The sequence below is a fragment of the Tamandua tetradactyla genome, chromosome 1 (assembly GCF_023851605.1).
Source record: "Tamandua tetradactyla isolate mTamTet1 chromosome 1, mTamTet1.pri, whole genome shotgun sequence".
Classification (NCBI taxonomy): Eukaryota; Metazoa; Chordata; class Mammalia; order Pilosa; family Myrmecophagidae; genus Tamandua; species Tamandua tetradactyla.
Genome location: NC_135327.1, coordinates 205,486,639 through 205,511,204, shown reverse-complemented (window position 1 = coordinate 205,511,204; position 24,566 = coordinate 205,486,639). Strand labels below are relative to the sequence as shown.

Below are 24,566 nucleotides of genomic sequence, written 5' to 3'. Positions count from 1 at the left end.
AATCTCTAACAAATATAGATATAAAAATACTCAACAAAATACTTACAAATTGAAGTATTTTCCAACAGCATGTTAAAAGAATTATACACCATGACCAAATGGGTTTTATTCCAGCGATGCAAGAATGGTTTAACACAAGGAAATGAATTAATGTAATACATCACATTAACAAGTCATATGGGGAAAAACCACACAATCATCTCAATTGATGCAGAAAAGACACTCGACAAAATCCAGCATCCTGTCTTGAAAAGAGCAATTAGAATTGCTCTTTAAGAATATTCTTCTTTAAGAATAGAAGGAAACTTCCTCAACATGATAAAGGACATATAAGAAACACCCATAGCTAACATCACACTCAAAAATGGTGACAAACTGACAGCTTTCCCTCTAAGATCAGGAATAAGACAAGTATACCCACAGTCACCACTAATATACACCACTGTGCTAGAAGATCTAGCTAGAGCAATTAGGCAAGAAAAAGAATTAAAAATCATTTAAATCATAAAGTAAGAGGTAAAATTTTTACTAACTGCAGACAACATGATCCTATATACTGAAAGTTCTGAAAACCTACAACAAAACTACAAGAGTTAATTCAGCAAAGTGATGGCATTTAAGATCAACACACAAAAATCAGACTTCCAGGAAGATGGCAGAGTGGGGTAGAAGGAAGTCACCCCTGCTCCATGGGACAATATAGGGGATGCGGAAGTAATCAAAGAAATACAATTGATTCTCATTATTCACAAATTCCATATTTGCAAATTCATGTTCTCAAGTTATTTGCAGCCCCAAATCAATATTCATGGTGCTTTCCTGGTCATTCACAGAAATGTATAGAATGGTAAAAATTTTGAGTTACCCAATGTGCACTTTCCTAGCTGAGGTCAAACAAGGTAACATCTGCCTTCTTGTTCCAGCTCTCATTCTGAAAACAAGCATCATTTTCACAGTATATTTAGAACCATGTCTTTCACATTTTTATGTTTTGTCAGTGATTTTGTAGGTTAAAATGTCTCCTAAGCGTAGTGCTGAAGTGCTGTCTAGAGGTCCTAAGCACAAGAAGATTGTGATGTGCATTACAGAGAAAATTTGTATGTTAGATAAACTTCATTCAGGCAAGCGTTTAGTGTTATTGGCCGTGAGTTCAATGTTAATAATATATAATAAATAAGGTTTCTCTGAAAAGAAACATATATAAAACAAGATTATGTATTGATCAATTGATGAAAATATTGTGACCAGAGGCTTGCAGGAACCCAACCCTGTATTTCTCCTAGGGGCAATGGTTCATATATTTGCTAATTCAGTGTTCATGGCAACTTATATAACACCAGTGTCACGAATAACATAAATGAACTGTAATAGAATTCTAGGATTAAAAGTGAAGATTGAAAGGACGATCATGTGTCATAATTAATCAACAAAAAAAAGACCCACAATCACCAGACATATCACCATATATCTTTAGGACACCAAGGATAAATCGTCTATAGAGGAAGAAAATATTACAAAGTAATCATCAGCCAAACTGGACATTAGAAGACAAAAAAGTATAACCCTTCAATGTTCTGCAGAAATTATCTGGATCTTAAAAGTCTATGCTGCCTCAAACTCTTAAGCAAGTATATGGGTGTAATAAAGATATTCCTACATATCTTTGTTCAAAAAGTTATTTGATAATAAGTCCAGGGGAAAAAAGAAATATTTCATGAAAGAGGAAGACATTAAATTTAAGAAGCAGTAGGACTAACCCAGAATAAATTGAAAAGGAATTCCCAGATGATAATACATGCAGGCCTAGAAAATAATTAGCCCCTATTAGAATAGAAAGTTACAGCTCTGAGAATAATACTTTTTTAAAAGTAGATTTCATTAAGCACATAACTGATTAATAAACTAGACAACATAAATAAGTTTTTAAAAAGTGTACATCCTTTTCATCTTTCAGTCAAGAAGTCAGAAATAGAACAGGAAAAGATACAATCTATGCAAACTAGGGTCTATAGTTAACAGTAACATTGTAATAGGCTTCCACTGATTGTAACAAAGGCAACAGGCCAAAACTAAAGGTCAATAAGCAGAGTATATGGATGGAGGGTCATGGGATTCTTTGCTGAAGAAAAGGAAACACCCTCATACAGCTTGTGGTGGCGGCAACCACTGATCTGTTACTTGTTAGACTGCATGATGTGCGAATAAAACTGTTAAAAGATGAACAGAGATAAAGTACTGGAGAAAATGTGAAGGAAAAGATGTACCTATTCACTGTTGGTAGGAAAGTAGAGTGGTGCAGCCCCTCTTGAGGGCAGTGTGGTTGGCTCCACAGGAGGCTAGAGGTGGGGTTCCCATATGATCCTGCAACCCTGTTGTTAGTGTATACTTGGAGGGACTGAGAGTGGGGACATGAATGGACATTTCCACACTGGTGTTTATGACAGCAGTGTTTGCAATTAGCAATGGATGGAAGTGGCCTAAGAGTACATGGACTGAGTAATGGAAGGAGGAATGGAGGTATATACCTACAACAGACTACTGAGTGGACACAATAAAGAATGAAGTTATGAGGCAAGCAACTAGCTGAACGAAACTTGAGGACAGTAAGTTGACTGAAATGGCAGAAACAAAAAGTAAATATTATCGTGCCTCAATCATATGGACTAAGCATAATATACAAACTCCGAGAACTGAAGTTGACAGCATAGGTTATCAGGTTGGGGCCTATTGTAAGGGTTCTTAGATTGTAGGCTCTTACAGCGTCACATTTCATCTGGAATTGTAATTTTTATTTCTAAATTCTGAGATACTGAGCTAGTTGTGCATAACCTGGTCATCCTCTGGAACTTCAGGTATTTTTGTGACACCAGAGACTCAGAATTAGAACTCTGAAGTTATGAAAGTCAGCATTACCCCATACAACAACTGTTCAAAAAGTTGAAAAAGTGATCAGCCTACAACCAGAGATATGAATGAAGCCAATCTTGGTAAGACTAAGGTAAATCAGAATATAGTTTTAAAATATGACTATTCTAAAACTTCACTTCTGTATGAGACCAAAGGAAGGATGTTTCTTTGGTGTAAAACTTATATTTTGGTAGTGCACTACCTAATTTAACTTGTTTACTTGAACATCATAATTACAGGGAATCTTGAATAAGGAGTTGAGATCTTGTTGGTTTTTACAGGTCAGTGTGATGCCCTGATAAATCCCAGAGTAATTTGGGAAGAGAATAAAAAAGTGTCTGCAAAGACCCCTTGGGGGACTCGGGAGAAACAAGTAAATATTCAGCTTCCCCATCTGGGGAATTTCTGATATTCTCACAAGCAGTGGCGACAACCAATTTAATAGGCTGAGCTCTAGATTTTGGCGCTCACCCCTATGAAACTTATTCCTGAAAAGGAGAAGCTAAGCCTACTTATAATTATGCCGAAGAGTCACCCCCAGAGAACCTCTTTTGTTGCTCAGATGTGGCCTCCCTCTCTTAGTCAACTCAGCAGGTGAACTCACTGTCCTCCCTGCTACATGGGATTTGACTTCCAGGTGTGTAAATCTCCCTGGCAACATGGGACTGACTGCTGGGGATGAGCTGGGACCTGGTATCATGGGATTGAGAAAGCCTTCTTGACCAAAAGGGGGAAGAGAAAAATGAAACAAAATTAAGTTTCAGTGGCTGAGAGACTTCAAATAGAGTTAAGAGGTTATCCTGGAGGTTATTCTTATGCATAATATAGATATCCCTTTTTCGTTTATGATGTATCAGAGTGGCTAGAGAGAAGTACCTGAAGCTGTTGAGCTGTATTCCAGCAGCCTTGATTCTTGAAGACAATTGTATAACAATAAAGCTGTAACAATGTGACTATGTGATTGTAAAAACCTTTTGGCTGATGCTCCCTTTATCCAGAGTATGGAAAAATGAGTAAAAGAATAATGACAATAAAATAAATAATGGGGAAGATAAAGGGTAAAAAAAAAAAACTGGGTAGATTGGTCAGTAAGGGGGAGGGGTGAAAGGTATCAGATGTATTTTTTTTCTTTTTTTCTTTCTATTTCTTTTTCTGATGTGATGCAAATGTTCTAAAAATGATCATCATAATGAATGCACAACTATGTGATGATATTGTGAGCCACAGATTGTATACTTTGGATGGATTGTGTGGTACATGAAAATATCACAGTAAAAGCATTTAAAAAAGAGCAGATAGAAAGTACAGGAAAATCAAAAGGCAATTTAAGAAAGTTATGGTCCAAATATGGAAAATATTAAATTGTGATGCAATTAATTGAATGTAAGAAAAGGTGATCTATTTGACCGGATGCTGAGAACTTATTTCTCTGAGCAGCACCAATATAGGGATATAGGACTTCCAATTTTCTCTTTTGGTGCAATCACACTACTTGGTTCTGCAGTAAATATTATTTACATAATCACAATGTTAAAGTATTTGTTGATTTTCCATTTTAAAAATTAACCTATACACAAACCACAAAGACCTAAGTTAGAGGAAAGCCTAAATTACAAAATAACTTATGACATGTAAAGGTAATGGTATAGATGATGATAGAGGCCAGGAAGCTGGAAGGCTGAGGTTAAGGAAAAATGGAGCTTAGTAGAAGGCACTAATTTCCAAATCTTAAGTTGTGGGAAGCTGAGGTACTATCTAAAGCTGATATAAGACTAAATGCATATTAAAGCATATCACTTTAACATTATAAAGGTAAATGACAGAAAAAAGACAATAATAGAAAGGCTGGAAGGTAAAAAAATAATGTCTAATTTATTACCAGACACTTCTCTAAGCTCTTTCACACCTATCGCATTAATGTTAAACTCTACACCTGGAAAACAGCCTATCTTTTATTAAAAATTGTGGGAAATAATGGCATGGGAAGATGATACTTCTCTATAGAAATGCTTTACTTCAAAGGGAAACTGAACATTAGGTTTAGAAACACTGTACTTAGATATTTACAGCAAGTATAAACCCAGGGCAAGTAAACCAGGCCCCGCTGATTAGTGAGGGGCATTTGGCACCAAATCCTGAAATGTTCTGGACCATGAAAACTATGCCCTCTTTATATACCAAAATTTCTAAACTGTAAGGCACTTCAAAACTATGACCTGAGAACAGTAAAGGCATACTATGTTTCCATAATGGTATCTGCAAGTAATTATTAAATCGTCCTTTTCCTTGTCGCTGGATTAAAAAAAGAGTATACCTGAAGATGGAGCTGTATTCCAGTAGCCAAGTTTCTTGAAGATGATTGTATAATGATATAGCTTTCGAAATGCGACTGTGTGACTGTGAGAACCTTGTGTCTGATGCTCCTTTTGCCTGCCTTGTTGACAGATGCAAACTAGGGTCTATAGTTAACAGTAACATTGTAATAGTAAAATTGTAATAGTAAAACATACGGATTAAAAATGGGTAAATAACAGGGAGAACAAATGTTTAAGTAAAATTGGTGGATAAGAAATGCTAGTGATCAATGAAAGAGAGGGGTAGGGGGTGTGGTGTGTATGACTTTTTTTCTGTTTTCTTTTTATTTCTTTTTCTGAATTGATGCAAATGTTCTAGGAAATGATCATGATGATGAATAAAAAATAAATAAATAATTAAAAAAAGAGAATGCCTCTAACAATCCCCTCAGCACTTGGGAAGAGAAAATCCACAGGAAAGAGAGCGTTTGGTTTACCAAAAACAAGAAGCACTCTTGTCCATTTTAAAGGATTAGAGAAAAGCCTGACGTTTCCTTGTAACCTACAAACCTGAGCTAAGATCCCAAGGTGGTTAGGTGTAAACAAAAAGATGGAGGAGTTATTTCTCTGCTGCTCGCTGAGTTCTAAGATCCTAGCATCTTTGTAGTAGAAAGAACTACTTTGGCCAGATTTCCTCCAGAGTCCTCCCGAGAAGTTAAAAAAAAACGGAGCAGGACAAGCACCTTAAATTAATCCAGAATCGAGGGCTCGCTATAAAAGGACTAATTTCAGGAGAGAAGAGATTAAAATATATCGAAGCAGCAGGGGATACCACCGGAACAAGAAGCAGAGAAAGCCCACGGCCGGATTCCCGCCCCCGGGCCCTCTTCTTCCCAGGCCTCGCTCCGAATCCACTCCTTGCACTGACCTTCCCAGGCTCCATCGCTTCTCTCAGGCCACGAAATTCTCGGTGCCGGCCCAGGCACTAACCACCCCGGGGAGGAGAGTGAGCCAGGAGTGTGACCGCGCTCTTCGGCCCGCCCCGGGCCTGGGCCCGGGCTGCACAAAGCGGGCTCTAGCGTCCCTCAACTCCCTAGCAACGGGCAGACAGGAATAAGAGAGAGCCGAGCGATCGCTGGAATCAGGCGCCCTGCTCCAGACCCGATCTACTGCGGGGCGGAGGAGCGAGGGGAGTCGTGGTAAATAGTGAACCAAAGGAGGCTTCGGTCCGGCTTATCTTACCCCTCTTCGTCATGTCTTTGCTTAAAAATCTGTTTTACTGAAAGTAGCAGCCAGCTATGAAAGAGGTTTCATAGCCTCATAGCCCCACCCCGACCCAAGGCGTTTTTTACTCCTTTCGTAAAGTGAGGCCCTGCCAAGCTCTCTCTGCAAGTTGTAGGAGCAAGGGGACTTTCTTCTCTTCTGTCACTTCCAAAAAAGCAGCTAAGAGTGCGACCACTGAAATCTCAGAAAACTGATGAGAAAATCAGTTTAACTCAGGGGATTTTTTTTCCCCCTGAAATTATATAGATTATAATTTCTCTTTAGTCCTTCCGACGCCACTGCCAAACTAAACAGATCGGTGAAGTAAAAAGTGCTTTTCCGGATTCAAGGCACAAGAAGACAACTTTAGTAGCTCAGAATAGGTTGAACATTTTAGGATGAGAGGACACCAAAAGAGAAGGCACCTGAAAAATACTCAGAGGACAATGAAATATGATTTTATCATTAACACCCATGCATTCAGGACTTGGATGTCAATTTAACTCTTAATGCATTCTGTTTTGGGGATTTTTTTTAATAATTTATTTTTTATTGATATATATTATATATTCACATACCATGTAATCATCCAAAATGTACAGTCAATGGTTCACAATATCATCATATAACTGTGGATTTAGCATCACAATCAACTTTTTGTGAAAAATAACATATATACTAAAAAGCAATAAATTTCAAAGCACATGACAACAGAGTTGTAAAACAGATTTCAGAGTTTGGTATGGGTTACAATTCAACAATTTTAGGTTTTTATTTCTAGCTGCTCTAAGATACTAGAGACTAGCAGAAATATCAATACAATGATTCAGCATTCATATTCATTTGTTAAACCCTACCTTCTCTGTATAACTACACAATCACCTTTGATCTTTCTCCCACTATTTAGGTGTACTTGGGCTATGGCCATTCTAACTTTTTCAGGTTGAAAGGGGTTGTCAAAAGTATGGGATGGGGGATGGAACTAGTTGATGTTCTAGAGAGGCTGCCCCCTCTGCATTTCAGAACTTATCTGGTCCAGGGACCCATTTGGAGGTTGTAGGTTTCTACAAAGTTACCCTAGTTTATGGAACCTTTGTAGAATTTTATATAACTATTTAGGACTGGTAGAAATGGTTTTGGTTGGAGTTTGGCAAACTATGACAGGCAGCAATGTGTAACTGAAGCTTGCATAAAGTGGTCTGGTTCAGAATAGCCTTATGACTCTATTTGAACTCTCTCAGCCACTGATACCTTATTTTTTACACTTATTTTCCTCCTTTTGGTCAGGATGGCATTGTTGATTCCATGGTGCCAGGGCCAGGCTCATCTCTGGGAGTCATCTCCCATGCTGCCAGGGAGACTTTTACCCCTGGATGTCATGTCCCACATAGGTGGTAGGGCAATGATTTCACAGGCAGAGTTGGGCTTAGAGAGAGAGAGAGAGGCCACATATGAGCAACAAAAAGAGGTCCTCCAGAATAACTCTTAGGTTAATGCCTTCTTTATGCCTTCAGAAGAGCTACCATTCCCCATCACCTGAAAAGAGACACACATAACATGCAATGACAATACAACCTCTTAAATACATGCCATATTATCTGGCACAGATGAGAAAACTGTGGTACAGAGCTAGTAAGTAACCTGCCTTTATCTTTTTTTTTTTTACTTTTTTTTTTTTTTTTTTTTTTTTTTTTAAAGGAAAGACAGAGAGAAGGAAGGAAGGATAGAAGGAAGGAAGGAAGGAAGAAAGGGAAACATCTTTAAACATTTTCTTGTTTTATTGTATTTTGTTTTTCCGTTTTTTGTTACATGGGCTGGGGCCGGGAATCGAACCGAGGTCCTCCAGCATAGCAGGCAAGCACTTTGCCCGCTGAGCCACCGCGGCCCGCCTGCACTCAGTAATTCTTAGTATCATCACCTAGATGCATGATCATCATTTCCAAGTACATTTGCATCGATTTAGGAAAAGAACTAGCAAAACAGCAGAAAAAGATATAGAATGTCAATATAGAGAAGAAAATTAAAATAATAATAATAATAAAAATATATATATATAAAAGGAAAAAGAAAAAAGCAAAAACAAAAGATACAAACAAACAAACAAACTACAGTTCAGGTGCAGCTTCATTCAGTGTTTTAACATAGTTACATTACAATTAGGTATTATTGTGCTGTCCATTTTTGAGTTTTTGTATCTAGTCCTGTTGCACAGTCTGTATCCCTTCAGCTTCAATTACCCATTATCTTACCCTGTTTCTAACTCCTGCTGGTCTCTGTTACCAATGATATATTCCAAGTTGATTCTCGAATGTCGGTTCACATCAGTGGGACCATACAGTATTTGTCCTTTAGTTTTTGGCTAGACTCACTCAGCATAATGTTCTCTAGGTCCATCCATGTTATTACATGCTTCATAAGTTTAGTCTGTCTTAAAGCTGCATAATATTCCATCGTAGGTACACACCACAGTTCGCTTAGCCACTCGTCCATCGACGGACACTTTGGCCATCTCCATCTCTTTGCAACTGTAAACAATGCTGCTATAAACACTGGTGTACAAATGTCCATCTGTGTCTTTGCCCTTAAGTCCTTTGAGTAGATACCTAGCAGTGGTATTGCTGGGTCGTAATCCATTCTGCCAGTCTATGTCTTTTGATTGGGGAATTCAGTCCATTAACTTTTAGTGTTATTACTGTTTGGATAATATTTTCCTCTACCATTTTGGCTTTTGTATTATATATATATCATATCTGATTTTCCTTCTTTCTACACTTTACTCCATACCTCTCTCTTCTGTCTTTTCGTATCTGACTCTAGTGCTCCCTTTAGTATTTCTTGCAGAGCTGGCCTCTTGGTCACAAATTCTCTCCGTGACTTTTTGTCTATAAAAGTTTTAATTTCTCCTTCATTTTTGAAGGACAATTTTGCTGGATATAGGAGTCTTGGTTGGCAGTTTTTCTCTTTTAGTATTTTAAATATATCATCCCACTGTCTTCTAGCTTCCATGGTTTCTGCTGAGAAATCTACACATAGTCTTATTGGGTTTCCCTTGTATGTGACAGATTGTTTTTCTCTTGCTGCTTTCAAGATCCTCTCTTTCTCTTTGACCTCTGACATTCTAACTAGTAAGTGTCTTGGAGAACGCCTATTTGGGTCTATTCTCTTTGGGGTGCGCTGCACTTCTTGGATCTGTAATTTTAGGTCTTTCATAAGAGTTGGGAAATTTTCAGTGATAATTTCTTCCATTAGTTTTTCTCCTCCTTTTCCCTTCTCTTCTTCTTCTGGGACACCCACAACACGTATATTTGTGTGCTTCATATTGTCATTCAGTTCCCTGATCCCCTGCTCAAGTTTTTCCATTCTTTTCCCTATAGTTTCTGTTTCTTTTTGGGATTCAGATGTTCCATCCTCCAGTTCACTAATTGTAGCTTCTGTCTCTTTAAATCCACCATTGTAGGTACCCATTGTTTTTTCCATCTTTTCTACTTTGTCCTTCTTCTGTGATTTGTTTTTTCAGATTTTCTATTTCTTCTTTTTGTTCAGCCCATGTCTTCTTCATGTCCTCCCTCAATTTACTGATTGGTTTTTGAAGAGGTTTTCCATTTCTGTTTGTATATTCAGCATTAGTTGTCTCAGCTCCTGTATCTCATTTGAACTATTGGTTTGTTCCTTTGACTGGGCCATATCTTCAATTTTCCAAGCGTGATCCATTATTTTCTGCTGGTGTCTGGGCATTTGATCAGATTTCCCTGGGTGTGGGACCCGGCTGGTTGAAAGGTTTTTCTGTGAAATCTCTGGGCTCTGTTTTTCTTTTCCTGCCCAGTAGGTGGCGCTCGTGGTGCTCGTCTGTCTGCGGGTCCCACCAGTAAAAGATGCTGTGGCTCCTTTAACTTGCCAATCCGAATCTCGCAGTCAGCCCAGGAAACCATGCGTGGAGGGGGGGTCACCGGCCACCGCGGCTTGGGGGAGTACCGGTCCAAATTGCCCAGCTGGCCCAAGACGCCAAGCGTGGCGGGAGGGCCCCCACTATCCAACGTTCCCAGTCGGACCGGGAAGCCATGTGTGTGGAAGGGACCCCGGTCGCCAGCCGCCCCGGCCCGGGAAAGCGTGCGCCCCTCGGTTATCTCACCGCAGCGGATTCTCCCTGCCCGTTCAGCCATTCCAGAATGGGGTACGCTGTCTTTTTGGTCTCTGTCGTGGCTCCGGGAGCTGTTTCGTATTGTTTCTGTTTCTTTAGTTGCTGTTCTGGAGGAGGAACTAAGACCCACGCGTCTTACTAAGCCGCCATCTTCTCCGGAAGTCCTGCCTTTATCATTTAATCGACGACTAAAATTTAACTAGGTTACTTATTTGTGCTCTTGGGTACCTTAGGTAAAATGCCTTCTCACCCAAAGTAAAAGAATAATTTCAGTCAGATAGTATTGAAAGGCAGTGTATTAAAGTCCTAAAACAACATCAAAAGACAATTCCACATCACAGCTCTTAAACCAAGAAAATAAGAACAGCCCTATTATGTGCCATTATTAAAACCTGGCAGCTCTCCAAAGTTCAATTTAACAGATTAACAATAGATAATAAAAAGGATTTTATGTTTTAATAATGCTTTACACTTCACAAATTATTTTCTCATATATCGTCATTGGATAAAACAATCCGAAAGATTTAGGAATCAAAATATTTGAAAAAGTAGTTCTTGAATAAAATGACTTTTTACATAAACTAAAAGACAAGAACTGAAAAATTAAGACAAATATTCTGGATCTCAGGTTTTTTTAATCAAATTTATTTTATATAAAGCTTAAATAAATAAAAATCAACATTAAGCAAGCAAGACTAGAGAGGTCTAGATTCTAGTCCATTAACACATGTTTTAACTGATACTTAGTTATGTTTCTTGGAACTACTTTGTATTTGTTTCAGTGTACAAATGTTACTTAGAAAAGATTTCACTTAATATTTTCACTAAAATAAAGTAGAATTTCAAATCGTGTGTTAAGGAGTATCTCAGTGAAAATGTTATTAATGTTTTATATTTTTGATATCATAGCTTTTCTATATTTTAAAATTGCATACCAGTGTGAATAGTTTCTAGAATCTATTTGGTCCAGACACAAAGGCCATTTACTGAGCTCCCTGCCATAGAGAAATTTTCAACAGATCCAATAAGCCTTTTATATTTAATTGTTCTCTGGTTTGGACTTATCACTACAGCCTTCATTTCTAATCAACAGTACTTAAGAAGAACACAATAAGGGAAGGGAGAAATGCAATTCCAGTTAACAGCTATATTAATTTAGGGACTGCTCTAAAGTAAGTGCTTTACATTTGCTATCTCATTTAATTCTCATATCATCCCCATGAGACAGGAATGTTACTATTTTTCAGACAAGGAGACTGTGAGCCAGAAAAGTTCATAAGCTTAACTACATACACACAAGTAGTGAGGAGAATGGTCTAATGCCAAAGTCTATTTTCTTAGCCACTATGGCTGAGAAAACAAAATTATACTTGAAAAGCTACATAACAACGCCTAGATTCAATGTGATGAATATATCCATCAATCACATCATTAGAAAAAGTCACACATGTACATGCACATACATACACTCACATACTTGGGGCATGCAATCACAAAATCCTGTCAAATCTACATCCTAATTATTTCTAAAATCTGCCCATTTTTCTTCACTCCAACCCCTACCAATCCATTCTCTACACTGCAGCCAGCATTATTTAAAATGTAAATCTCATGTAACTTCCCGCTTCTAACTCCATCCTTAACTCTTGTCCAATTGCGTTGTTTCATTCATGAAAAATAATAATGCACTAATGTTCTCAGGGCTTTGTAAATCCTAGTCTCTCTTTCCCACTATCCCCGATTATATTTGCCAAATAAATGGATTATGGCTACATCAGAAGCTAAAACACCTTTCTCTTCCCCGACTTCTTAAAACAATTATTTTCTAAATAATTCATTTCTTCTAGCATCTTTATTCATTCAATAGATGGCTTATTGAGCTCATTCAATGAGCTGGGCACTGCTAGAGTACTAGAGAAAGGAAACTAAATAAAACAGTGTCTGGACCTCTGGTAGTGCACAATTGTTAAGAAACAAATATGCAAATAAAAAATGTGAACATGTAAGAGTATGTACAAATGCAATGAATGAGGAAGTGACACACATTTGCCTGGAAGAAAGTTGAACCTTGAAGAATAAATCATTTAACAGACTGGCAGGCTCGGAAGACTATTTTAAGGGGGGAAACAAACATGGGCAAAAGCACAGAAGGAAGAAAGGGCTTGAAGTATTCAGAGGAAAAGTAATAATATACTGTAGCTATAACAGTACTGTCTAATGGAAATATAATTGGAGCCATACATGTATGTTCTATTTGCAAGCTGCTGAATGCAATATACCAGAAATGGAATGGCTTTTAAAAGAGGGCATTTATTAAGATGCTAGTTTACATGTTCTACGGCTGTGAAAATGTCCAAATTAAAGCATGGCTATAGAAATATCCAATCTAAGGCATCCAGGGAAAGATACCTTGGTTCAAGAAGGCGGATGGCATTCACTGTTTCTCTCTCAACTGGAAAGGCATACAGCAAATATGGCAACATCTGCTAGCTTTCTCTCTAGGCTTCTTGTTTCATGAAGCTCCCCTGGGGGAGTTTTCCTTCTTCATCTCCAAAGGTTCTAGGCTATGTGGGCATTCATGGCTCTGAAGCTTTTTTGAAAATGGTTCCTTCTTAAAGGGCACCAGTAAGAAACCCTACCTTGAATGGCTGGAGATACACCTCCATGGAAACCATCTAATCAAAAGTTACCACCCATAACTGAGTAGGTCACATCTCCATGGAAACATTCAAAAGCTCCCACCCAGCAATACTGAATGAGGACTAAAGATCTTGGCTTTTCTGGGGTTCACAACAGATTCAAACTGGCACAATGCAATTTAAAATTTTCTAGCAGACACACTTCAAACTAAGACCAGATATTACATGTGATCTTAGCCAAAAGGCTGTGAGAAATAATGGTTAGTAGCCACATTTTTAAAAGTAGAAAGTAACAGATGAAATTAAATTTAGTAATATATTTTAATTAACCACATAAATATATAATGTTATCTTAACATGGATATATGTTTAAAATATTGAGTTATTTTACATTATTTTTGTAATGTTAATCTGCACAATTCAGTGTATATTTAACACTGTGCAACTCATTTAGACTATCCACATTTCAAGTACTCATAACCACATGTAGTCAGTGGCTACCATATTGGACAAGTGCAGGTGTATGACAGACAATATGTGTTTAGGGATTGGGGTGGTGGTAGCAGCAATAACATGGGGAATGACGAGATGATGAGAGACACCACTGAAAAGGTGGGCATGAATCAATTTGTAAAGGGTTTTGAATGCCACAATGTGAAAGTTTTAAATTTTAGGTTTGGGTAACCATAAGCCCAGTGGTAAAATGGAAGAGGATACCTTAGTTGTGTTTTTAAGGGTGAGGAAAAATAGGAACCAGAGAGGCCAGATAGGAGGCTGCTGCAGATCTCATCGAGAGATTAGGAGTGCCTTAATGAGAGAGTGGCAGTTTTTATGAAATTCTTTATTAGCACATGATTTATTTAATTTAAAAATCAGTAAAGTTACTATGGATCTTATCTAATGTGATTTCTAACATCCCCTTCTTCAGTTCAATCTCCATTCTGTAACGAATGATTTTTTTTCAAAAGACAAGTCTGATTATTTAAATTTACTTCTTAAATACCTAATGTCTTTCCTACAAGTTCACATGACCCTGTCTACCCTGGTGTCAGCTGTCTTTGAGCTTCATTTTGCCCCACTATTTCTCCCATTCTCTGTGTTCATAAGACTCTTTTTTAATTCCTTGGAAGTGTTATGCTCTCTCCAGCCACAAGGCCTTCTCATAGTTGTTTCCACTGCTTGGAATGCTCTTTCCTTCATCCCAACCCACTTCACCTGCTTAACTCCTACTCATTCTTCAAATTTTAGCTCTAGCCTCACTTCCACAGGGAATCTTTCTCCTACTCATGGTCTACATAATAAGATTCATTGGTTAAATTACTCCTATATCCTCATGTGTAATTTTTTAAATGAATTTTTATCTCCCACAGTAGACTCTAAATTAATTTATAATTTCAGGTTATGATAGAAACAAATAAAAGCTTTTTTTCCCATAATAATAAGGGACACTAATACGCTTCCCATGCATTTTAAGTTTTTGAAGTTATAGAAATAGAGTATTATATAAGCGTAATTTCTATATATGAAACAAAGCTTACCTACAGTGTTATATAAGTAACATGTAGTGTTATATAGGTAAGAATTTTACATAAGTTTGTAGTATAATGAATTGGCTTAAAGTACTGGCAGTGGAATCTTTGCTCGATCCACCTCATACTAGCTGTGTGAACTTGAGCAATTTGTTTTGCCACCTAATTCTGCAGTTATATGTACTATAAAATGAAGATTATATTATAAGGTACCCACTCTATAGAGTTATTTTGAGGATTACATAGCTAAAACTACCTAGAATGGTGTCAAGCACATGCTAAGCACTCAAAAAATGTTAGCTATAAATGATCTTATTGCTATGTTGATGGAATTAACAGTATTTAGCAAAAATGGAAAGATAGCTCCAAAAGTGTATCCTTCCTCTATAAATGTTTTTCATTACTAAATGAAACCGTAATTTGAGTACTTTTTGGAATTTCAGAGGTCCACTTAAAACTCTGTTCTTCTCTCCAGTTTGGAACCAATTAAGAGATTGTGGTAGGCAGAATTCTACATGGCCCGCAGATTCTTTCCCTCTTTTCTATGTTCTTGTATTACCCCCCCTTATGTATGGGCAGAACCTTTGTGTATGTTGGGATATCACTTCCATCATTAGGTTACTAATCAGTTGACTTCGATTTAGTCAAAGGGGAGATTATCCTGGGTGGGCCTGGCACAATCAGGTGAGCCCTAAAAAGAAGGTGAAGCATCAGAGAAACACTCCTGCGATTAGAGAAAAGATGAAGCAAACTGCCTCATGAGAGGGCCTAAGAAGGAGATCAGATGGCAAGGACCTGGAGGTGTCCTCTAGCAGTTGAGAACAACTCCTGGCTGACAGTCAGCAAGCAACAGGGACCACAGTTCTATAGCTGCAAGGAATTGACTTCTACCAACAACCTAAATGAGCTTGGAAGCAAATCCTGAGTCTCAAATGAGAACCATAGCTTAGCCAACATCTTGATTTCAGCCACGTGAGACCTGAGCAGAATATCTAGCTAAGCCATACTTGGATGGCCAACTATAGAAACCAGGAGATAAGTGGGTGTTATTCTAACCCATTAAGTTTGTGGTAATCTGTTATATAGCAAAAGAAAACAAAAGATAGAGGTAGAAACAGAGAGATGAGAAGCAAAATATCACCTTCATTATTGATAAAAACTGAAATGGAGCCTGTGACTTGATATATGGCTTCAACTGGGATCGCTAATATGTACCTCCCAATGTAAACTTACCCCAAGAACTTCAGAGCTCCCCTTTTCATGCACAGAGCTGTGTCTGGGCCTCCAGAGGATGAAAGGCTTAAAATAAGAGATAAGCCCAAAGAAACTATGATAAGTATAATCATAGTAATATTCATATGATATTAAGATGATTAACTCAAGTAGGGAAATATCACAGGTATCTTCCCAGACATGGAGATATATGAATTAGGTTTTGAAAGATAAATAGGAGTTTGTTGTAAGGACAAAGAGAAGAGAGGAGAGTGATCCAGGCATAGGGAATTTCATGTGCTGCTAGAAAGATAGATAGACAGACAGACAGACAGACAACATGGTGGGAGAACTATCAGCAGTTTGTTATCGCTAGCGTGTAAAACCCTAGATAGGGAAGAGCAGGCAGATTCATGGAGATGGCAGGTGAATTTGAGGCTGTTAAGGTCTCAGAGGAGGGGGGAGTGGGAGTTGTTGCTTGATGGGTGCAGGGTTTCTGTTTGGAGTGATCAGGGAGTTTTGTTGGTGGATGATGGTGATGGTGGCACATCATAGATGTGGTTGGTGCCTACTGAATCATACACCTGAGGAGAGTTAAAATGGCAGATTTTGTGTTGCATCTATGTTGCCACAATTAAAAAAACAAAACAAAACAATTAGATAAGGAAGTGGCTGAAAGTGAGGCAAAAGAAACAAATTTTGAAATGCTGTTTATGATGCTAAGAAGCTTTATCTTTATACTGCCAGTAAGGGAAACATTTCATAAGTGGAAAAGAGATTTGATCAAATATGCATTTTTAAAAAGCCATCTAATAGAAGTATGAATTTTTTAAAACAAATTTTTTAAATAATTTCAAGCTTGCAGAAAAGATCCAAGTATAAAGAATTCCTTATCTCCATAATCCAGATTCCCCAACTGGTAACATTTCACATTTGTTTTACTTTTATTTATATCTGTCTATCATTTATCTATCTATCTATCCATCATCTTTCTATACACAACATATGCATGAGTACATACTTACCCATTATCATTAAGTCTTTTCTGACCCATTTGAGAAACTAGCTTCATAATCCTTAAATATGCTAGTATCCATTTCCCCAAAACAAAGACACCCTTCACTGTACAGCTCTCCCAGGAAGTCAAAATTGATATGTACTCAAGTCAAATCCACAGACCCCATTCAAATTTCACCAAGTGTCTCAATGAGGTCTCTTTTTCTTTGTGGTCCAGAATTTCACCCAGGAACAAACATAGTTTATAACTGTCATGTCTCCTCAGTCTCCTATAACCTGGGGTAATTTATTAATCTTTCCCTGTCTCTCATTATATTGACAATTTTAAGAAATCAGCCTTATATTCTGTAGGATGAGCCTTATCCTGAACCTGTCTGATGTTTCCTCATGCTCAGGTCATGTTTTCTTAGCAGAAATGTCACGGGAAAAATTCTGTGCTCTCCTCAGCATATCACATCAGAAACTCACATTTCAACCTGCCCCTCCCCTGGTGATATTTACCCTGGTCACACGGTCAAATTGGTCTCTTCCAGTTTTTCCCACCATAAAGTCTCTATTTTCCTTTTGTAATTGATTAGTGACTTGTGGAAAGTTATTCCAACATTGTTCCTAGTTAAACTTCCACCTACCTTCCTTAGCCTCCAATGATAACTCACTCCTGAATCAACCACTATGATGGCTGCTAAGTGATGATTTTCTATTTCCATCATTTCATCTCCATTTATTGGTTAACATTTTACTATAAGGAAGAGCTTTCCCTTCTCCATCATTCATTCATTCATTCATATGAGTATGGACTTATGGTTTCCTATTCTATTCACTGGGTTGTAATCTGCTACTATCACTTGTTCTGCTCAAATTGTCCTAGATTTGGCCCAGGGGAGCTCCTTCTAGCAGTCTCCTGTGCCCTGTGTTCTTACTTTCTGGCATAACAAAATATTTCTGGCTCATCTCGCACTTTCTCTGTTCTAACCCTGGAATCAGCTATTCTCCAAAGTGCCTTGGTTCCTTTACTGGAACATGATACTTAGAAATCAAGTTCTGGGAGCTAGTTGTGTTCATGAGTACTGGGATAATTCCTTCTAGAAGCTCTCAGCAGATAAAACTAGGAAATACTTGTATTTTTACATACACACATATGCATACACATACATACATAAATATATAACTATTTTTATATCTATATGTATATATACATTAAAAACATGAATTCACACTAATACCTTCAACTGTAATTCAACAGATTCTTTCTAGTCTTCCTCCTTTCCATTTTTAAATATGTCCCCCAAAGATTAGAAACCTAGTTTTCATTATCCTCAATATATTTACTTATTTTCTCTGTGTAACCAGGCTGACTTGTCTCACCTGTCTGCCACTTCCACGCCTCCCACCCTGACTACACCTTGTGTCTTTGGGCACTGGAGGGCATGCTACCTCAGAATAGACCTGCCACTAACTCCTCTATGCCAGGAAAGGGAGAGAAGGCAAGAGAAAGAAAAGAATGAGAAGGGAAATGGGAAGGAAAAAATGGGAAGGAGAGGTCTGTAGATAGCTTTTAAAGGGGGCAAGTTAAAGGGTTACCAATCAGTAAGAAGTTTTTGTAATAATATGGATAAGAGAGGAATTGTGTTTTTCTGATTCTTCTAGTTGCAATGCACAAAGAACTATTCAGGTTACTTCAGATAAAGGATGTTTATTTTAAGACTATGTGGTTGTATCACAAAAGGAACATCCAGAAATACAGGAATAATGATTTTGGGGAAAAAATGTTGGTTGGGAGCATTATAGGAAGAGGTAGAGCAACAGAGTGTCTGTTCCTACCACACCTCGATGAAATATATTTAGAGGTGTTTGGGGAGAGGTCACAGATGATAGAGGGGACAGGTGATAAAGCCCAGACAAAGGTAGGAGGGGATTTAAAACAAAGCAAAAAGGGTTCTACTTAAGCAGAAGATATCACTTGTCTCTGAAACTAAAAAGAAGAAAAGATGAGTGCAGATGCTGAAACTTTATAGCTTTGTACTAGAATACTCACAATGATGCTCTTATTTCTTCTGAAAATAGAGTGTCTTTCATTGGAGAGCTGCCTGCAAAGAAGGTAAGGATAGTGGTTATATGAGAAGGTCACAGTAAGTATAGGAGTATGAAGAGTACAATATAGCAAAAATCTAAGAACGAAACTTGGACTTGTTATTAGAATCAGTACAAAATGAGAGCAAGTTGTGGCAATAGCTATACTTTTTGCCTTCATATCATTAAATATACAGGACCTAGAAGTTCAAGGGAGGTGATGGAGAAAGTAGCTAAGGCCCTGAAGGAAGTCAATTGGCATACAAACATGCACACTTTACTTTTCTTCAATTTATTTTACATCAGAGGCTAAATGCTTAAAGCAGGTGGTACAAGATTATTTATATTATTAATGTTTACTCAAGCCTTTATTTACAGGATGTAATTCTATGACTCTTGAGAGGAAAGACTGCAAAAGACAGAAAGGCTAATGCTCCTTCCCATTGTTAACCATGAAATAACTTCTTTTGCTGTATTAAATTAATAGCTGTCTTGAATTAAAGGTGGTCTTAAGAGCATTAAGCTGTTGTATAAGGAAAGGGGTTGAGACTGACCATTTTACATATTTATAATCCACATAATATAATTTGGTACTGCAGTAAATAAGAAAATTAAAACCACTTCCTTTCCTTGCTTGAAGTGTAGGGCCTTGGTTTGAAATTTAGTGTTCTAGCCTCTAGAGCAATGTTTTATATATTTATTTATATATATTCATATTATTTATGTATTCATATGCATACATACATAATCATGCACACATAAGTAACTGAAGGGGCAGGGAGAGAAGTATTCTAATGTCAAGGTGACTGCTGCTGTTTATTCATTTATTCATCTAGCACCTACTGTGCTAGACACTGTGCTAGCCTGAGGATATAGTAATAAGCATAATAAATATGGTTCTTGACCTCATGACATTTATTTATGAGATTCTGACAGTTATTCACGAATGCAAACAAAGCTTCCCCCCACCCAAAAAAAAGAAGGAACTAATATTGGCAAAAACTTTTGTTCATTGTCTCTTACAAGGACTGTGATTGCATTTATAGAGTTTGTAGTTGGCTGTTTTCTTCATTTTACAGGCTTTTACTCAAACAAAAGTTCCACTTTATCTCTCATACGTGCACATCACGGTGGTCTGTGGGATATGATATATTCTGTCCTGAGAGGCCAGGTTTCCTCATTACACCTACTGCATAGTTCTCAAGTAAGTTATTTCAGAATCCCTGCAATACAAAAAGAACCCATATGGCATCAATAATAAGTATTAACCAAGAACTTAAAAATGTTTATGCATACTGCAGTTTCTCTTCAACAGTCTTTGCCCTTCCTAAAGGTGATCATTTTAAGGCAGTCAGCAGCATAAAAGAAAAAAAAAAACGCCCTATTTTGTTACAAATTGGCTCAGGATTTCCTTTGAACTCCTAGAACATGCGCCAAAACACTCAGCTAGGATGTTCTCTGCTATTGTTTTTGGCTTTAACCAGACTACCCTGATTGAATCTACTGGAAAATAAAGTGAATCAATAGCTGATGGGTTTCTATGAGCTATCTGGAAAATGCTCTAAAAAATTACAAACCCAGCTCTAAACTATTGCTTTAAAAATAGTTAATTTCCATAATTTGTAAGACAGTTTAGAGGCAGTGTAGAATAGTGCTTGAGTTAGATTCTGAACTTTCCTGCTAATGTGCCACAAGTGTCACCTTGGGCAAGTTATTTGAGCCTAAAATCCAATAGATAACATCTATACTACACTGTACTAACAAACATTTAAACTGTTATCAGGACGAACAGAATAATACCTCCTTTTTGTTTTATGACACTGCTATGCATATCAATACTTAAAGGAAGTCCTTTTTTGTTGTTGTTCTTACTTCTTAACAATATACTAAAAGGTAACTTCTTAAAATTTAAGTATACCATACAAGCAGAAAAGTATACTTAGCCTCAATGTTCATTCAGCTCGGTGAATTTTCACAAAATGAACCTACCCCTCACAGAACATTAGAGTAGCCTAAATGAACCCCCAATTGCTCCTTGAAGGACACGGGAACCCTAACCCTGGAGAGTTTGATTTAGTAAGCTCCAATTTGTTCATGTATATTTCAAAGCTCCACAGGTGATTCTATCAAGCCCCATCTTAGAACAACAGACCGGTCAAGGTTTAGGGGAGCGAGGCGAGGGAAATCTGGCCCAGTCAACAACACTCTCTGGGCCGAGACGCGTGTACCCTTCCGTCTCCGGCGCCTAGCAAACGCCTGGCGCTGAGACCCCGACACCGGCCAACGGGGCGCCCGTCCCATGACCTCATCTTGCTAAACCTTTCCTTTTCCTTCCTCAGCACCCCAGAGCTGGGCAAACCGCCGAGGAGCCGCACCCTAAAGTCTCTACGCAGAGACTAGCCGAGGGCCCCCACCCGCGCAGCCGGAGAAAGCAACCCCGCCCCGGCACCTCAGGTGGCGCTCGGCCTCCCACACAGCCACCGCCCAGGGCATTGGCGCTCTCTCTCCGGCCCCGCCCCCGCACGAGCCCCGCCTCGCCCACCCCGGCGTGATGACGTACACACGCCGCCTGCCGACGGAAGCGCGGGCGCGGCAGCGGCGGCTTTTAGAGCTGCGGTGGACTGGCTGGGCTGTCCGCCCTGCTAGAGGCGCTGGCGTGCGCGGTGGGCTCTGCTGGGCCCCGGCCCCCCGGGATCCGCGGGCCAACCCACTCCTCCTTGCTTGGGGAAAGGGGAAGCAGTGTGTGGGAGTAAGGTACTGCAGTTATCGCTGCCGCCGCCGCCCCCTGTAGACGTGGTTCCGCGATGAGCGGCGCCGGGGAAAAGTCTCCAGGCGGAGCGGCCGCCCAAGAGGCCGGGGGAGACCTGGGCCCCGCTGCGGCCAAGGACCCCAACACTGAGGGGGGCCCGGCGTCCGAGCCCCCTGCTTCCATGCTAAGTGTGGACGTGCCGGGGCTGCTCTCGCAGTTCGCGCGCAGCTTCGTGCTGCTCTTCCCAGTGTATGCACTCGGCTACCTGGGGCTGAGCTTCAGCTGGATTCTGCTAGGGCTGGGGCTGCTCTTCTGGTGCCGGAGAAACAAGGGCCACAAGACGTCCCGCCTGTACCGGGCGTTGGCCTTCCTGGAGGACGAGGAGCGGGCGGTGCGCCTCGGCATCTGCTCCTCCGACCTGCCCGCCTGGGTGAGTGGCCGCCCCAGTCCGAGCGCGGCGAGCACCTTCGCGTCCCCCAGCCGCCCGGCTCCCAGCGACCTGCTTATATAAGGTTGTTCTCACTATCAGCAGCCCCCTCGAAAGCCTCCCATGCGCTGTTCGCCCGCGAAAGTCACTTTACGGTCACCATCTACCCTCGCTTCCGAGCTGCTGCTGTCACGGGTCATCCCGTTCAAAAAAGCGCCTTCTCTTTCACTGCGCCCCCTCTTTTTTAATCTCATGGCAGAGGCGTACACAGCCTAACGTGCATTACATTCTTCCCACACGTTGGCCATGTCTTTGCCAGAAATCCAAGGCTTTTCCTATTACAAGCTTATCTGCGTGGTGGAAATGACTACTGCTTTTGGTATGTCTTTTTAGGGAGATGAGTAGTTGTTTTGCGCAGAGGTGGTAGGGTTCTCGGTGGCATTCCACATCACCCTGCCCTAGGCCTGGAAGGTGATCCGGTTTTGGTGTTTTTCGTTTTTAAAAAACGTAGATGATGGGGATATTTTCCTCTGACAGTTGATGGGATGAGAAGTCAATTTTTTCCCTCCTATGCGAAGACTCGCTCATTTCTTGGTTGTTTCTGCCACAGTTGAGGACCAGTAAGCGTCCACCGAAAGATTTGCTGATATTAGAATAATTGCAAGTTTGTTTGATTTTTTTTTTTGGCAAGTAACAATTCTGAGACTGGAGTTTACAAAATGAGCACTTTTATAATAGGATCAACTCGAATCCATTATTTTTTTTGTAGGAAGTTTTGGGAGAGTTACACTAAAAGCAAACGTCATAGTATTGATTATTTTATTTTTACCTCAAGCAGTTTTCTGCATAATAAATTTATCTAAGTATGGAAACTAAAGCAGTTGACTTTCTCATCTTTTTCTCCTTGCTCCCTAATTCTCTTTTAGCCAGGAGTTGGTGTCACAGTTTCAGACTGTAGGAAATCGAGTTTAAGATAAACTTCTGCTTGAGAATGGCCAGCCAGTGAATTTCAAAATGGTCATTTTGTTTTAGAGGAGTCAAGGGCTTGGAGAATGAACCCTGTTTCCAGTCATAAGATACTTATGAAGGAGGACATGGAGCATATGACTCAAAAGGCAAACAAACAAAAATTAGAAAGCAGGAGGGCCCAGAACCAAGAGCAACATAATTGATGCTACATTGTGATGACAAATCGTAATTGGAATAAGGATATAAATTGTAAAATTCCCTTGGAATTAAAAATTCTTTCAGTACATGGTGGATATATGGGACAGTGGTATCTTGGAGCATCAACTTGTGTGGTAGAACTTTTAGTTTGAAGCAGGAAATTTAGTAAATGTGTTAGTAAAACTCCACACATAATCAGTACTAAAATTTACTGAAATTGGTAGTGTTGACATAGATACTTGGTTATTGAGCAGTTAGAAAATATCAGATTTGCATGTGAGAATCCTTGTGAAATGCAGAATATTTTTCATAGTAAATTAACAAGTACAGTTGCCATGTTGGTGCACTATAATTCTCTCTCTTTTTTTTTTTTTGGCAGAATAAAAGGATAATTAGACAAAGATTTCCTTCTTGGGTTTTTCTTTGTGTGGCTTAAACTGATAAACCATGGTGCTCATCTCACAGAGTAGGGAATTTATATTTCCTCCAAACCTTTTCACTTTGTTTGAACTCAAATCACACACATTTGAAAATGCCTATATTGTTGGGAAACTTCTGAAAAGATACCCAAGAAACTTACCAAGTGTGTGCTATCTAGGAATAGCACCAAGAGTCTGAGATTGGAGGGAGATTTATTTTGGATTTCATTTTTTATTGTAATACTCATATGTTATGTTCATAATAAAAACAGTGGACTGTACTGTCTAGATGTGTGCTTACTATTTTCTTACAGTCAGGGTGCAGATCAACAATAGAAGAGATCAGTATCAGCAATACTTTGAGTTTTACTTCATTGGGCTCTTGGGGTTTCTAAACTTTGGGCTGGTAGTTTGCTTTGAGCTAGATGTAGTTGTACACCCCAGAAAAATACACATTTTCATAATATGTCATTGATTCATAGCAGAATGGAAGCATAGAAAAACATGAACTGCTTTGGTAGTTCCTAACCTCACTTTTGGTTGTTTACTGATAGTTTTTCTTTTTATTTCATTAAGTAAAAACGTATGCTGGATGTAGAAATAGAGTCATTGAATAGTATTAATACTTTGAGAAAAAAATATTTAACTGTTCCTAAATTGAGATGAAAATAAAAATCTCTCACTTAACATGTGACAGTTGAGTAGGAATTTGGTCCTACAGCTTTAACATAAACT

At 39.0% G+C, this 24,566-nt stretch overlaps 2 protein-coding genes across 11 annotated transcripts in view; one reads left to right on the top strand and one right to left on the bottom strand.

The window, feature by feature from the left end:
* The window catches only part of DYNC2I1 (dynein 2 intermediate chain 1), a 136,423-nt gene extending 114,839 nt beyond the window's left edge, over positions 1-21,584 (bottom strand). For 5 of the 9 annotated variants that reach the window (XM_077151655.1, XM_077151653.1, XM_077151657.1 and 2 more), the window contains exons 1-4: positions 21,519-21,584; positions 20,093-20,292; positions 19,035-19,086; positions 16,004-16,069 (exon numbers count right to left, since the gene is read on the bottom strand). In XM_077151655.1, coding sequence (XP_077007770.1) covers positions 16,004-16,069; positions 19,035-19,086; positions 20,093-20,109 — 135 coding nt within the window. In that variant the 5' untranslated portion in view covers positions 20,110-20,292; positions 21,519-21,584. Of the gene's footprint in view, positions 1-6,129; positions 6,297-16,003; positions 16,070-19,034; positions 19,087-20,092; positions 20,293-21,518 lie in introns of those variants that run through there. The other 4 variants (XM_077151654.1, XM_077151659.1, XM_077151656.1 and 1 more) reach the window with 2 other exon arrangements.
* A 74-nt stretch (positions 21,585-21,658) lies between these two features.
* The window catches only part of ESYT2 (extended synaptotagmin 2), a 97,304-nt gene continuing 94,396 nt past the window's right edge, over positions 21,659-24,566 (top strand). For both annotated transcript variants that reach the window (XM_077151641.1, XM_077151632.1), the window contains exon 1: positions 21,659-22,248. In XM_077151641.1, coding sequence (XP_077007756.1) covers positions 21,874-22,248 — 375 coding nt within the window. In that variant the 5' untranslated portion in view covers positions 21,659-21,873. The remainder of the gene's footprint in view (positions 22,249-24,566) is intronic.